General features: G+C 44.0%; 1 protein-coding gene across 2 annotated transcripts in view; it reads right to left on the reverse strand.

Annotated features, from left to right (window-relative positions):
• Positions 1 to 1,041: 1,041 nt before the first annotated feature.
• Positions 1,042 to 14,133, reverse strand: part of COPZ1 (COPI coat complex subunit zeta 1) — a 36,898-nt gene continuing 23,806 nt past the window's right edge. For both annotated transcript variants that reach the window (XM_060253456.1, XM_060253457.1), the window contains 8 exons: positions 11,273 to 11,341; positions 9,262 to 9,343; positions 6,724 to 6,815; positions 6,347 to 6,402; positions 4,663 to 4,740; positions 4,473 to 4,524; positions 2,941 to 2,979; positions 1,042 to 1,203 (listed from right to left, as the gene is read on the reverse strand). In XM_060253456.1, the coding sequence (XP_060109439.1) occupies positions 1,156 to 1,203; positions 2,941 to 2,979; positions 4,473 to 4,524; positions 4,663 to 4,740; positions 6,347 to 6,402; positions 6,724 to 6,815; positions 9,262 to 9,343; positions 11,273 to 11,341 (516 nt within the window). In that variant the 3' untranslated portion in view covers positions 1,042 to 1,155. The remainder of the gene's footprint in view (positions 1,204 to 2,940; positions 2,980 to 4,472; positions 4,525 to 4,662; positions 4,741 to 6,346; positions 6,403 to 6,723; positions 6,816 to 9,261; positions 9,344 to 11,272; positions 11,342 to 14,133) is intronic.

The following is a 14,133-nucleotide window of genomic DNA, read 5'->3' on the forward strand; positions in this document are numbered from 1 at the left end:
GAGATCCATGATGGGTCAAATCAAAATAACCCTCCTTACTTATTTCCTAAGTCCAAGGTCAGTGATCCCCAACAGGAGGCCCTGTCAATGTGTCTTTTAGCACATCCTCACTTTCTTCTATTTCACTGGGGCAGGATGCAAGGAGGCATCAGCCTTGGAACTGCAGAGAGTGCCCATTCAGAAACGGCTGCCTCCCTCATTGGAACAGGCTTTTCTTGGAACCTCAGGAAAAATTCATAAGGCTAGAATTATATTCAATCCGAAATGCTGCATAGCATGTGAAAATTACAGGAAGACTAATAAACTTTTGTATGTATTCTGCTATTGTCACTACATTCTGCAAGATACTGGATTTTTTACAGGTCCAGCCCTTGAAAAAGGCACTTATTTTGTGTTGAAATTATTGTTGGGGCAAGGGACCTCATTGTTTGAGAGTACTATTTCAGTTTTCCAGAGTTCGTCATTTTGAAGAGAGTTTTCCCCGTCTGTCTTCTGCCAGTTTTGAGACTCTGTTTGAAAGTCTTTCTGTCACTGAGTGGTATTGCACTTGAGTAGTATGGATTGAATTTTTTTTAGTGTCTTCCTGTATTTTTGCTATATGCATTCAGTAGTTTTTTTAGTCTTCCTATAATTTTCACATGCTATGCAGCATTTCAGATTATATATAATTCTAGCCTTATGAATTTTTCCCGTGGTTCCTGCTATTTCTTTGTCCTATACAATGGGTACCCATTGAGCCATTCTTTTCTTGGAACCTCGCAGTATTTTGCAGCAAGTGGATCCTGCCCCTATCCTCCCCCTCCAATGTGCAGTTTGCAGCCTTTCTTCAGCCTAACAAGCTTTCCCCCAACTTATGCGGCTCTTCCTCCAACGGAAAAACCACTTAAGGAAGGATGGTTGGCTCCCACTCCAACACAGCTCTTCTGTAGTTGTGCACACTACCCCCTCTCAGAATTTCAAAACCACTCCACAAGTTAATCCTGTCCCCAGATCAACCAACACAGAGACAGCAGCGAGACTCAGAAAGAGCTGCAAGCCTGATACATCAAAACCCATGGTCATGTTATATTTTGGTCAGTGTGAGACAGACAATAAGGGCTCTGAGTTGGTGGTTGGGGATACAGTAGGTCAGGACGCTGGGTTCCACGTTGCTCCTCACCGCAGTAGTGACCACTTGATCTGTTCCTTTGCTGACTGCAGCACCTGCAAACAGAGGTTGGTTTCAGTTACTAGGATTCAGCCAACAATTTAATAAAGCCCTCTTGTGGATACTAGGAAAGAGCTACTTGAATATCCTTGCAATTTTAGAAAAGGGCTGACATGCATAGGCAAACTTTGAAAGTAGTATCTGGAGATGTGTATGAATAAAATTCAAATTCTGGACCTTGCATGCAATATGCAAGTATTTTTACTACTCCGAATAACCTTGGAGAGGAACAAGGAACTATGCAGAGCCCTCAACCACTGCAAATCCCACTTCAGACTCCTTTGGCATGCAAGGTTTTGTTTAAATGAAAGCCAAGATTCTTAGGATATTCCGCTGCTTGGCAAGGGACAGACACGCTGGCTTCTGTCTCCAGCTAGAGAAATGAGGGCAACTGGGTGGCTGCATCCCACCCTGTCAAAAGAGGAACACTATGGCACAAAGAACAAGCAATAGTAAGGAGCTTGCTTCTTCTCACACTGGCAAAAAGAACTCCCCCTGCCCCCACCCTGTCAAGACTAGCTGCCCAGAGACAGCAGAAGTGAGAGGAAGGAAGTTCTGGCCTCTGTCACCGGCCAGAAGATAATCTGCACTACTTCCAAACACCAACAAAGGAAGTTCAGTCTGGCCCCAATTAGGAATAACTTAATTGACACTGCCTTTACGATCTCCCTCCTCAGCCTTTTCCCTTGTGTGCCCTCTCTTTTTAGTTTATAAGCCTTAAGTATGACTTGGGAGACATCTGAGAAGCAGGATACCAATAAATAAATCCATTCCCAAAGACCACGTTTGCATGGTGCAAGCTGGTGGTGTAAAGTGCCACCAAGTCACAGCCAACTTACAACAACCCTGTAGAGCAGGGGTGTCAAACTCATTTACTATCAGGGCTGGATCCAACATAAATGAGCCCTTGTTGGGACGGGTCATGTGTGTCATGAAATTTAATGCCGGGCAGCAGAGATATAAAATTTATAAAGGACACAGACAAACACAATTAAAAAAAATAAAAATAAAATATGCTTTAAAGATAGACATTTGCAGTATGTTGTTCAACAGTTTCTGATAACTGACACCTCTGGCTCTGAATTATTGCATCAAAATCTGGAAATAATGTCTGTGCTATAGCAATCTTAAATATGCTGTTCAGGTTGTTGTTTATGGTCAATGCTTTGAGCCTAAGACCCAGCGGGAAATATGAAATGGCTAGGCATTGTGAGCTTTTGTACATAAGTTGTTTCATGTACTAGTCAGCCAATGGAGAAAATAGAGGCTTTGCTCTGTAGCTCTTCTGTGAATGAGCGAGTCTGGCAAAGCAAGCTGTGCAGAAAGAAGCAAGAGAGAGAAGGAAGGCGATGACAGTGAGTTGCGTGCGGGCCTGATAGGAGCTCTCTGGGGGCCTGATTCGGCCCTCGGGTTGCACGTTTGGCAGACCTGCTTCAAGACAAAAGATGTTCAGAGGAAGTTTGCAATTGCCTTCCCCTGCACAGTGACCCTGGAGTTCCTTGGTATTCTCCCATTCAAGTACTAACTAGAGCTGACTCAAGATCTGATGAGATCAGGCTAGCCAGGTCAGGGCAAATCACAGTTACAGCGCAAGTTACAGACATGAAGAATGGGAATACCCTCCCAATCTCACACCTGAAAGTTGCTAATGGAGACAATGGGGGGAGAAACATGAAGAAAGGCAATTACAAAGCAGGATTTATGAAAAGGTAAGACCAATCCATACGACATACCTGTGAGACTGTTTGCTCTGTAAGAGGGACATCCTCTCCCTGAAAGACAAACATATCCATTTTAAAAGTCCTTCCCCCAACACACACTTTTTTCTTTTGCATTCACCTTGGCAGCCTTCTAAATTTTATCTGTGTTTTTTAAAATAAATATAACATTAACATCTCAATATTAACATTTTTGGTAGCCAGATGTTTTTCTCTGGGTGAATGAATGAAACACACTGACTGATCCGGCATAGATTCTCCCACAGGCGCTCTTCTGAAAACAGGCCTCCCAACTCCTGCCTGCAGATTCTAGCTAAAACAAGCCTGGGCTTTTAATTACATGCATTATCTATGCTGAATTCTTGAGGGGACTGTGCAGAAGGCAATGATCTAATATAGAGTTTAAAAGGGTCCCCAGAATCCAAGTGTAGCATCACATCCCTCTCCCACTCATGCCCCAATTAGGACTGCTAAGCCTCTGGTCCAGAATAGAATACAATCTGAGAGAGGTCACTATAATGGATTACACAACAAAAAATGCAAGCTAGTGACCAATTTACTAAGAAATATATAGAAATCAGTCCAAATGTCCAAAACGTGTATATTCAAGTCCCAAAGTTGTGTGGTGACAAGCCAATTGATTAAGTACATGTTTCTTTCCAGTCTTTCACAGAGCGTCTCCAGCAGCAATTTCACATCGGCTACAGCGCAAGAAGCCACATACTGAGCGGTAGCCTATGTGAAATTGCTGCTGGAGACGCTCTGCGTCCCTCTTTTTTGAAAATTGTGTAAAGAATTTATATAATTGAATCAATATTGGTCCCAGGTCTAATGAAGACTGGAAAGAAACAATTACTTAATCGATTGGCTTGTCACCACACTACTTTGGGACTTGAATATACATGTTTTGGACATTTGGACTGATTTCTATATATTTCTTAGTAAATTGGTCACTAGCTTGCATTTTTTGTTGTGTAAGCTCTTGGTCCGGGCAAGGATTCCCCTGCCCGGGAGGTTCCCAACCCACCAGCCCACATTGGGCTGGCGGGGGGCACCTCCCCCTACGTTGCTGGCATGATGATGTCACTTGGAAGTGACATCATCATGCCGGCCCCTCTAAGCGGTTCCGGGGAAACTCTGGTTTTCCCGGATGCTCTAGCCATTTTGGAGAGAAAACTCGATGGTACAATAGGTACCACAGAGTTTCTCCCTCCCAAATGGCTGCAGCGTCCAGGAAAACCATAGAGTTTTCCCAGAAATGCCTAGAGCAGCTGCGTGAGGCATCACCAGCGCGATGACATCACCTCCAGGTGATGTCATTGCATTGCGCACGCACTTTGCGCACGCAAGTCCCCCACCGGAGGAGGCAGGGGACTTGGCAACCCTAGCCCCAATCAATCAAAACAATTTAAACTCGCACTTCCTTGCTGTTATGAAGGTTAACTAAGCAACAGACCCCTCTATCCCTCAGCTGGGACCTGGTCACAGAGACCATTTGTCATAGCCTGGGCAAGCAGGCAAAGAAGCAGAGAAGAAATAAGACTCACCCGCACGGCAACTCTGTGGAGCACCTGCTGTGGGTCACTCTCAAGAATCACCCTGCGAAAGAGGAAAGAAGAAGCTGACTTGGGCTCACCCCAGAATCACAGGCAGGTGCTGTTAGGGTTTTGGCTTCTGGTCTGAAGAGAGAGCAGAGCCTAAGAGATTTATAGCCCACACCAAGCTGCCTGAACTCACCCTCCGTCCACAATCTCATCCACTGCCAGGAAAAGCCCCTCCATGTTTTCCATCAGAGCCCGCTTCTCCACGTTCTTCCTGCAGAGGGAGAAAGACAACAGAATCTGCTCAGTGAAGAGGATGAACATGTAGCCGTGATGCCCCAGAGGAGGGCTCTCCCAGATACACCCTTCAATTGCAACTTTTACTGTACAATCACAAGGGCTAGCTTGTAGCACTGCTGCGGCCAAATTCTGCAACTGATACATGAGCCTGTATTCTGAAGCACTGTATAGATACAGCATGCACAATCGCTGGCAAGGGCCTGCCTCTAAGGGTGTATAGCATGCCCTTCCCTATAAAATGAACTTCCACATTCTCTGTTATGAAAGACATCTGCAACAATTAGGCATGTTTTTTTAAATATTTTATTGCATACATTTACTTTACTGAATTTCTTAGCCAGAGGCTGAAGAAACCAGAAACGGCAAAGTGTATATAAAGGATTGTTCAAACACTGACTGCCCTATAGCTTCTGAGATTTAACCTGCTATAGCCCATGTATTTCCTTTTAAAGAATAGAGACCAATGTCAGATTGTGTTCATGTGAGTTTCTCCGTTTGACTCTGTGCCATACAAGACATCGCTATTAAATAAACACCTATCATTTCAGTGCTCTTCCTGCTTTCAACAAGTGAAAAGAAATAAGATACGTGAGCTAGAGCAGCTAAGTACTCAAGTTGATTCTGTCTGGCTCTGCAAAGGACATCTCTCTTCTCAGTGGGCTGGATCCACCACAGCATTTCTGTGGGTGCAAGGACTGCTGCCCACGAAACATGACCTTCCTTGGTTCCCTTTTTCTGTGGTAACCAATACTCCCTCTTGTGAGCAAAAATTCTACTTTGTGAGCTGCTGGCATTAAAGTTGTGAGCTACTGCATAAATCAGTTTGCTCTGGGGCCATTTTTCCTGAGCTAAAACAAAAATATGTGAATTGCAGATTAAAAAACTGTGAGCTAGCTCACACTAACTCAGCTAAGAAGGAACACTGGTTATTAATTATGGTAGACAAATGGAACTTCCATATTCAGAGCCATATTCAAAGGCAGATTGTCAATTGCTGGAAGGGCAACAGTACTACTGCCTTCACGTCCTGATCTGGATAGCTCAGACTAGCCAGATCTCAGAAGCAAAGCAGGATCAGTCCTGGCTACTATTGGGATGGGAATACCAGAGTTATGATGCAGAGGCAAGGCAATGGCAAACCACCTCTCAGTGTCACTGGCCTTGAAAACCCTACAGGGTCACCATAAGCTGTGACTTAATTTCTACCACCACCACTGCCTTCATGCCTTTCTTCCCCAGAATATCTGGTTGGCCATTGCTGGAAATAAAACACTGGACTAAATAAGAGTTTAACATAGGAAGGCTCTTATTTATTTCTTCTAGTGTATTTGCATATCACACTCAATGGAGTTCCCAATTTGATGTTCCTGCCTTTTCACTGCACTTAAATGCACTGGGGCGGAAAAGCCAACTAACATGAACCTTGATGTGTCTTTAAAAAATGAGCGAGTGAATCTGCTTCATCACTGTCTGGTGCTCTGTCCCTCCTCCTCCAGTTTTTACCCCACAATGATTTCTAACCTGCTCCAAGTGCACCCAAGCCCTGACCGAATGCAAGACCAAGTAAGGGAGCTTCTTACCGCAGCATTTGGCTGAGTGAGTCAAACAGGCAGTTGAGCACAGCCATTAACATCAGCTGCAAAAGGAGAGAACAAGGGTTAGAGAATAAAGGGAACACACACACATCTGCCCCAGACAAAGCTAGCACCAAACGGACTCTGGAGTTACCTCTAAAAGGGCCAGTAGCTGAACAGGTTACATGGTAAGCTGGGGTCTTTCTGCCTGGTTGCAAACTTGCTCTTTCAAGAGGCTCTGAACTGAAATTCCTCTTTTCTACAGTTAATCATCACATTGATCACAGGATCTCATACAAATTGGTGGGGACAATTGCCTTTCAAAGCAGAAAGCCAAACAGAAAGCCAACTGCCCTGCTCTTGCTGTCTTTGGAATAACGTACCTCATTTTCATAAGAGCTGCCGATGACATAGAAATACAGGTCGATGCTGCTCTTATATACAACCGTCAGTCCCTCCAGGAGGGCAATCTCACCTGGGAAGAAAGGAAGAAGAGAAGAAGAAGAGATTGGATTTATATCCTACCCTTTGTTCAGAGTCTCGAAGTGGCTTACAATCTCCTTCCCCTTCCCTACAACAGACACCCTGTGAGGTAGGTGGAGCTGAGAGAACTCTTTCTAGAACTGCTCTTGAGAAAGCAGCTCTTGCAAGAACTGTGACTGACCCAAGCAGGTGCATGTGAAAGAGTGGGGAATCAAACCCAGTTCTCCCAGATTAGAATCCATGCACAACCACTGCACCGGAAGGAAGGAAGGAAGGAAGGAAGGAAGGAAGGAAGGAAGGAAGGAAGGAAGGAAGGAAGGAAGGAAGGAAGGAAGGAAGGAAGGAAGGAAGGAAGGAAGGAAGGAAGGAAGGAAGGAGGATGGGTAGATGAAGACTATACCGATACTTAGGAGAAGAGCAATACTTTGGGGCAGTCAGTTTTTTCTTGAGCAGAAGTAAGCCAAGTATCACAAACATCATACTGTTTGCAGTATAGGGAGGACACACCTGATAAGCACACAAACCCAATTACAATTGTATGTGGAGCAGTACAGTGTGGCTCCTGACCCTGCAACTGCACATCAATGGTGCCTATCTGTGGTACACACTGCACAATGCTGCACACCCCAGTGTAGAAGCCACCCACCAAATTGTAGCTACTGATGGACCTCTGCTCCATATTTTTATCTAACCCCCTCTTGAAGCTGGCTATGCTTGTAGTCGCCACCACCTCCTGTGGCAGTGAATTCCACATGTTAATCACCCTTTGGGTGAAGAAGTACTTCCTTTTATCCGTTTTAACCTGACTGCTCAGCAATTTCATTGAATGCCCACAAGTTCTCGTATTGTGAGAAAGGGAGAAAAGTACTTCTTTCTCTACTTTCTCCATACCATGCCTAATCTTGTAAACCTCTGTCATGTCACCCCGCAGTCGACGTTTCTCCAAGCTAAAGAGCTCCAAGCGTTTTAACCTTTCTTCATAGGGAAAGTGTTCCAAACCTTTAATCATTCTAGTTGCCCTTTTCTGGACTTCTTCCAATGCTATAATATCCTTTTTGAGATGCGGTGACCAGAATTGCACACAGTATTCCAAATGAGACCGCACCGTCGATTTATACATGGGCATTATGATACTGGCTGATTGTTTTCAATTCCCTTCCTAATAATTCCCAGCATGGCGTTGGTCTTTTTTATTGCAATCACACACTGTCTTGACATTTTCAGTGAGTTATCTACCATGACCCCAAGATCTCTCTCTTGGTCAGTCTCTGCCAGTTCACACTCCATCAACTTCTATTTGTAGCTGGGATTCTTGGCCCCAATGTGCATTACTTTGCACAATGAATGGAATATCTTCTCAAAACTATAGAACAATTCCTTTTGTTCTGGTTTATCCCAGAGGCATTCATACTGAGATCAAATTTAGTGCTTTAATTTAGAGGCTAAGTACTTTCCCCCCAAGGATGAAAGTGAAAGTCTGAAAGGCACTGAAAATTTCAAAATCAGTTTCTTAATAAATCTTTCCTCCACCCACTGGTTTTGATTTCTCAGCGCAGATCAGGAATGAAGAAAGTTGCCCCCAGACTCATAAAGGCAACACCCTGGATTGCGAAAAAAAGTTGACTTGTGAAATCCACAATTACAAAACTGACTTCTGGGACCGAATACAACTGGCATGATGAAATTAATCCCAAGTCAAATTGAGGGCAATATACATGCGGAACGTGTGCTCGCACTGTGGGTTGCAAGGCATGCAAAGAGCTGATGAGCCTCCAGTGCCTGCATCCACCACACACTCTCATAACAGTATTCTCCTGTTCCAGCCAGCACACATCACAGGCAGTCCTGACAGCCTGACCAATGTAAGCTGTCCAGGGCTGGATGGTAAGAATTCCAGGGGCTGCCCCCTTTCTGAAGCATTCCCCTCCCTCCCTGTTTAAGTATAAATACACAGTTTTCTTCTTCCCCAGCCACATCAGCAGAAACTAACTGATAAGAAATTGACAGAGCGAGCTTAGAATACACCAGTCATTCTGTATTTGCCAAAACTGGCCTTCCAGACACAGAAAGAAGGCCAGTTCACAAATGAGCTAAATCTTCCTCCAGAAGACCCCAGATAGGGCACAGAGGAGATCTATTCACTTTATTCCAGAACCAATAGAGCGCAGTGGTTACAGTGCTAGACTAGGATCTGGGAGATCCAGATTCAAATCCCCACTCTGTCATGGAAGCTTGCTGGGATACTCTGGGCCAGTCACAAACTCTAAGCCTGACCTACTTCACAAAGTTGTTGTGAGGGTCAAACAGAGGAGACAATGTTTGCTTATTTGGATCCCCCGTGGTGAGAAAGGTGGTGTGTAAATTAAACAATAAAATTTTCCATACTGTGGTCTTGGATACTCTTTCCCCAACCCTGCCCCCCCTCAAGCAGAACCTACTATCTGTCCGATGGGTCTTATTGAAGATGTTCTTCTCAAAGGCCTTTTGCTCCTTGACAGTAGGATAGGTATCGTCATAATACTGCAGAAGGGAAAATAAAAGTTGGTGACATAAGAAGAAGATATTAATCCTTTGCCAGCCTGGCAGGAGTTTTGAAAATGCAGTATATGAAGCTGCATCGTATTGAATCAGACTACTGGTCCATTAAGGTCATCACCAGGGGTGAGCAAAAAACAAAAAAAAATGGTATTTTCCAATATTCCTGAATCCCAATACCAGTATAGTATTTGAATTCAAGATTTCCCAGATATCCCATTTTCCCCCCAGCTCCATTATACCCTGTGAGTCCATTACAGTCAACAGTCCCCATAGGGTATAATGGAGAATCGATCTGGGGTATCTGGGGCCCTGGGGGAGCGCGCTGTCTTTTGAGGTAGAAGCACCAAATTTGCAGCATAGCTGCTAGTACCTCATATCAACCCCCCCCCCCAAAAAAAATTTTTTTCAAAAAGATTGGACCAAGGGGTCCAATTCCATGGGACCCCAAAGAAGGCTCCCCCCATCCTCCACTGGTTTCAATGGAGGGGGGAAGGTGTTTAAAGGGATTCATGGTCCCTTTAAGTGCCTTCTCCAAGGTGCCTGTGAACTCTGAAAGTGTTTAAAGGGCTTGCAGTCCCTTTCAACACCTTCTCTCCAAGCAGTGAATTCACCCAGAAGGCATTTAAAGGGATTGCACGCCCTTTAATCACCCTTGAACTTTGACTATCCAATGGTCCTGAAAAATCCCAGATATTTTTGGGATTTGGGGGCTCGGCCATTTTTGATAGCCAAAAAAATACCCGTCTATATTCAGCTGGAATAGCTGGAAAATACCAGGTGTTTTTTGGATTTTTTTGGGGAGGGGGAGGGGGCTCAGATATAGCCGAATGCAAATCCCTAGCCAGTACAGTCTACTCAGACTGGCATCATCTCTCCAGGGACTCAGGCAGAGGTCTTTCCCATCACCTACTACTTGAAACTTTTAGCTGGAGATGTCAGGAACTGAACCTGGGACCTTCTGTATGCCAAGGAGATGTTCTACCACTCAGCCACAGCCCCTCTCAGCAATGAGACCTTTATTTACAATCCGCAATGCCTTGAAGTTTGGGGATGGATAAGAAAACATTGGTTTTCATCACATTAAACACATCATAATGATGAGCACTGTTTCCCCCTAAGCTGAGTTAGTGTGAACTAGCTCACAGTTTTTAAGCCTCCAGCTCACACATTTTTGTCTTAGGGAAAATGGTCCAAGAGCAAACTAATTTATGCAGTAGCCAAATTGCTTGCTCACAACTTTAATGCCAGTAGCTCACAAAGTAGAGTTTTTGTTCACAAAACTCCACAGCTTAGAAAGAGCATTGATCATAAGAAATATGTTACTTCCATTTTAGACTGATGGGAAATGGACAAAAAGAGAGCCCATAACAGAAGCATTGGCTCAAATTATCTAAACCAAGGTCCCATTCATTCTCCTGTGAAAATGACAGCTAAGCTGGGGAACCAGCTATGGGAACATGCTCATCCCATCCTCTGTCAAGGCAGAACTGGGCAAGGTGGCACAGCAAAGTAAACAGAAAATCTTTACACTGGAACTCGCTCTGCAGATTTTGCATGAATGCACCAAGCAAATAATCCTGCAGCTAAATAGCTATCAGAGTAAGAGAATCTGCCAGCGTTTGCTCCTGCAAAGAAGGAGTCACTGAGAAAAAAAATAAAGCACAGGGAGGCAATGGAGAGTCTCCCACACATTGGATAGGCACTTGCTAACAACAAAGCTTAGGACTTGTATGGCCTTGATGGGCACAGATGACATCCTTCTTGCTCAGAAAGTAGCCATCAAGCTGACCATTGCTGGGAATATCACTGGTCCTACAAACAGAGCTGCCAAGATGTCTTGGTGTGTCCTACAAACAGAGCTGCCAAGTCTTGGTGTGTCCTCCACCCTTTCCATATCTCAAGAAAGTTTACCTTGGCAAAAAGACGGTCTCCGTCGTTGTCCAAGATGTGGATGGCTTTCACTGTGTAGAGAGATGGCTCCTGCAAAAAGGAAGGCACAACATTACTGTTCTGTTCAGCTAACACTATGTGCTGCCCCTCTGCACCCACAGCCTGAATATGATTGGCTAGGCCATCCAGGACAGAAGCAAGGGCAACCAGCAAAGTCCCAGATCAAAACAGTGTTCACAGTCACTTCAGCAGGGCCACATACAGAGATATAATAAAGCCCAAGATGTGGGCCAAAATTAAGTCTTATAAACAGAAATATATGAATTAAGCAGCTTGCCATAGGCTTGCTTATTTTCTCTTTAAGTAACCAAAGGAACAGATGAGCTGCATAGAGAACTGAAACCCCATCTGTGAACTGCCACATATCCTGTTTAGCCAAACTCCGGCTTCTGAGATTTCATGTCCCTACCTGCACATTTTCAAGCTTATCGCCATAGTCATGAGGGCTTTCTAGCCAAGTTTCTACTTGGGTATTTGCTTCCTGCCCCCTCCACACACACACCATTATAAAACAGCTGAGGCTCCCAAGATCATATGGAAAACTGCACGTCTAATGCAATTTCAAATGTCTAGAATTCATGCATTAAATGCTGGAAGGAGTTGTGAGACCACATATTAAAAACTGCCCAACTCTGTGCAAATTATTCAAGGCCTGTGTGACTTGAACCCCATTGGGCCTAACCCAGCCAAGCAGCCAAACTCGGTGACAACCCACTAGGTGCTAGACAAACCTCCTGTTTTCATTCTGTCTGCCTAGGGTCTGCAGCTTGATGGCATGCATGTATAGGGCTGCCTTTGCCAGAGGACTGAGGAGAACTCCTGTGCCCATATGATGCTATTGGCCCTTGGGCTAAATCCCAAGGGAAAGAGAACACATGGTCTCTCTCAGGGCCTGAAAAGAAGTCCCTGTTCTGTTTGAAAACAACCTTTTTGCTTCTGTTGTCTTTGCACAGAGGACTTTTTTCACAGCATGTAAAGTACCCCTCCTCATAGGCTCCAGGCAGAACCAGACTCCCTTTCTGCATGACACTGCTGGCATGCTGTGGACAGAACCATGCATGAGCAGCGATGATCATGTGAGCCTTTTACAGCTAATCAGAACCCATCCTCAGGGCAGAGATTGTGTGGGAAAGGCTTGCACAATTGGAGCTGCCCATTTTATTCACAGTTTGCAATGTTGGGGATTGCACAATGTGGAAGTGCACAACAGGAGGGTCTGTAACCTGTGGAGAATGAGGCCTAACAGCTACTGACTCAGCATCTTTGTAGGAAGAAATCGAGCAGAATTCAAAATTCCGTATACAAGATAGTGCTTGTCTAAAAGAAGAATTGACGTAGCACAGGGCAACCTGGTTATTAGGGCTGTACCACTGACAACTCCAAAAAGATTAAGTTGATTGGACTGGTCAAATAATGGCCAAGCAATTTGAACAGGTTTTATATACCGGTATGTGTATGTGTGTGTGTGTGTGTGTGTGTGTGTGTGTGTGTATATATATATATATATATATGCCAATAACAAACAGTAAATGAGGTAACTATCACTGTGAAATAACAAAAATCAACTTTTAAAGAAAACTGTAGTAAATTATTGTAACTATTAGGCAAGGCAAATCTTTACCAATGTCATTCTTACTTTTAACACTTTTCTTTGGCTTTTATCCCAGAAAAGGGTCAATCTACATTCGGAAAACCTTTTTAAAAAGCTGAGATTCAAACAGAAATAAAGCAATGCAATGTAATTATTAAGAGACAAAAGTCCTTTTTAAAAAGGCAGTTATGGTAACAAATGACACCACAATAGGGTTACCAACAACCTGGAGCAGGGGGGGGAACATGTCACTTAACAGAGGCTTAATGTATAGAAATGGGAAGCTGAAGGTTTTCATGGAATGGAGGTAAATAACATTACCTGGTTACAAAGGAAACAAAACCCCTTCTCATTAAGCCTCTATATTAAATGGACGCGATATTTTAATCCAGGCTGACGGCAACCCTAAACTGTACTGAAATTTTTAAAAAATGTTACCACCTATATATAGTGGCATTCTCAGAATATTTGACCATAGTAAAACAATACTCAACCAACTACCAGGTCAAGTGATAAAACAAAATTTGACCAATCCATCTGGCTGGTGTGCCAATCCTATTCCATACCAGGGCTTTTTTTGAGCAGGAACACAGTTCTGACTGGCTTGGCAACAGGAGGTGTGGCCTAATATGCAAATAAGTTCCTGCTGGGCTTTTCCTACAAAAAAGCAGTGTGAAACATTGGTGGTATCTGGGGTGTGTGGCCTAATATGCAAATGAGTTCCTGCTGGGCTTTTCCTACAAAAAAAAAAGCCCTGACCAACACTATATATAACATGGAGGGAAATCTAGCTGGGAAGGTTCACGTTTAAGGTACCTTCCGCCACCTATGCAAATCCAGTAATAGAGGGAACCACAGTAACTGGAAGAGAACCTGCTACTCCAAGACGTGGCTACTACCAGTCAGAATAAACAATACTGACCTAGATAGTCTTCCTGAGTATAAAGCAGATTTAAAAAAAGGTTTAATGGGATCATCCTGACTAACTGGATGTGCTCCATCAAACCACCTATAAGTTCAACACCCATCTATCTTGGTCCACTTCCAGCCTTCAGCCACCAGAGGGACCGAGGATCACCTTAGCAGATGAAGGAGAAAGAGGAACACATACAGTAAAATATAATAGTGGATCTATATTGTAGCTAGATTCTGTATCTGAAAATGAGGAAGGCTACATCCAAACAGCACATGCTGTGGCCCAAATCAGTATCAGCCTGGCAGAGTTACCATC

The sequence above is a fragment of the Heteronotia binoei genome, chromosome 13 (genome assembly GCF_032191835.1).
Source record: "Heteronotia binoei isolate CCM8104 ecotype False Entrance Well chromosome 13, APGP_CSIRO_Hbin_v1, whole genome shotgun sequence".
NCBI lineage: Eukaryota > Metazoa > Chordata > Lepidosauria > Squamata > Gekkonidae > Heteronotia > Heteronotia binoei.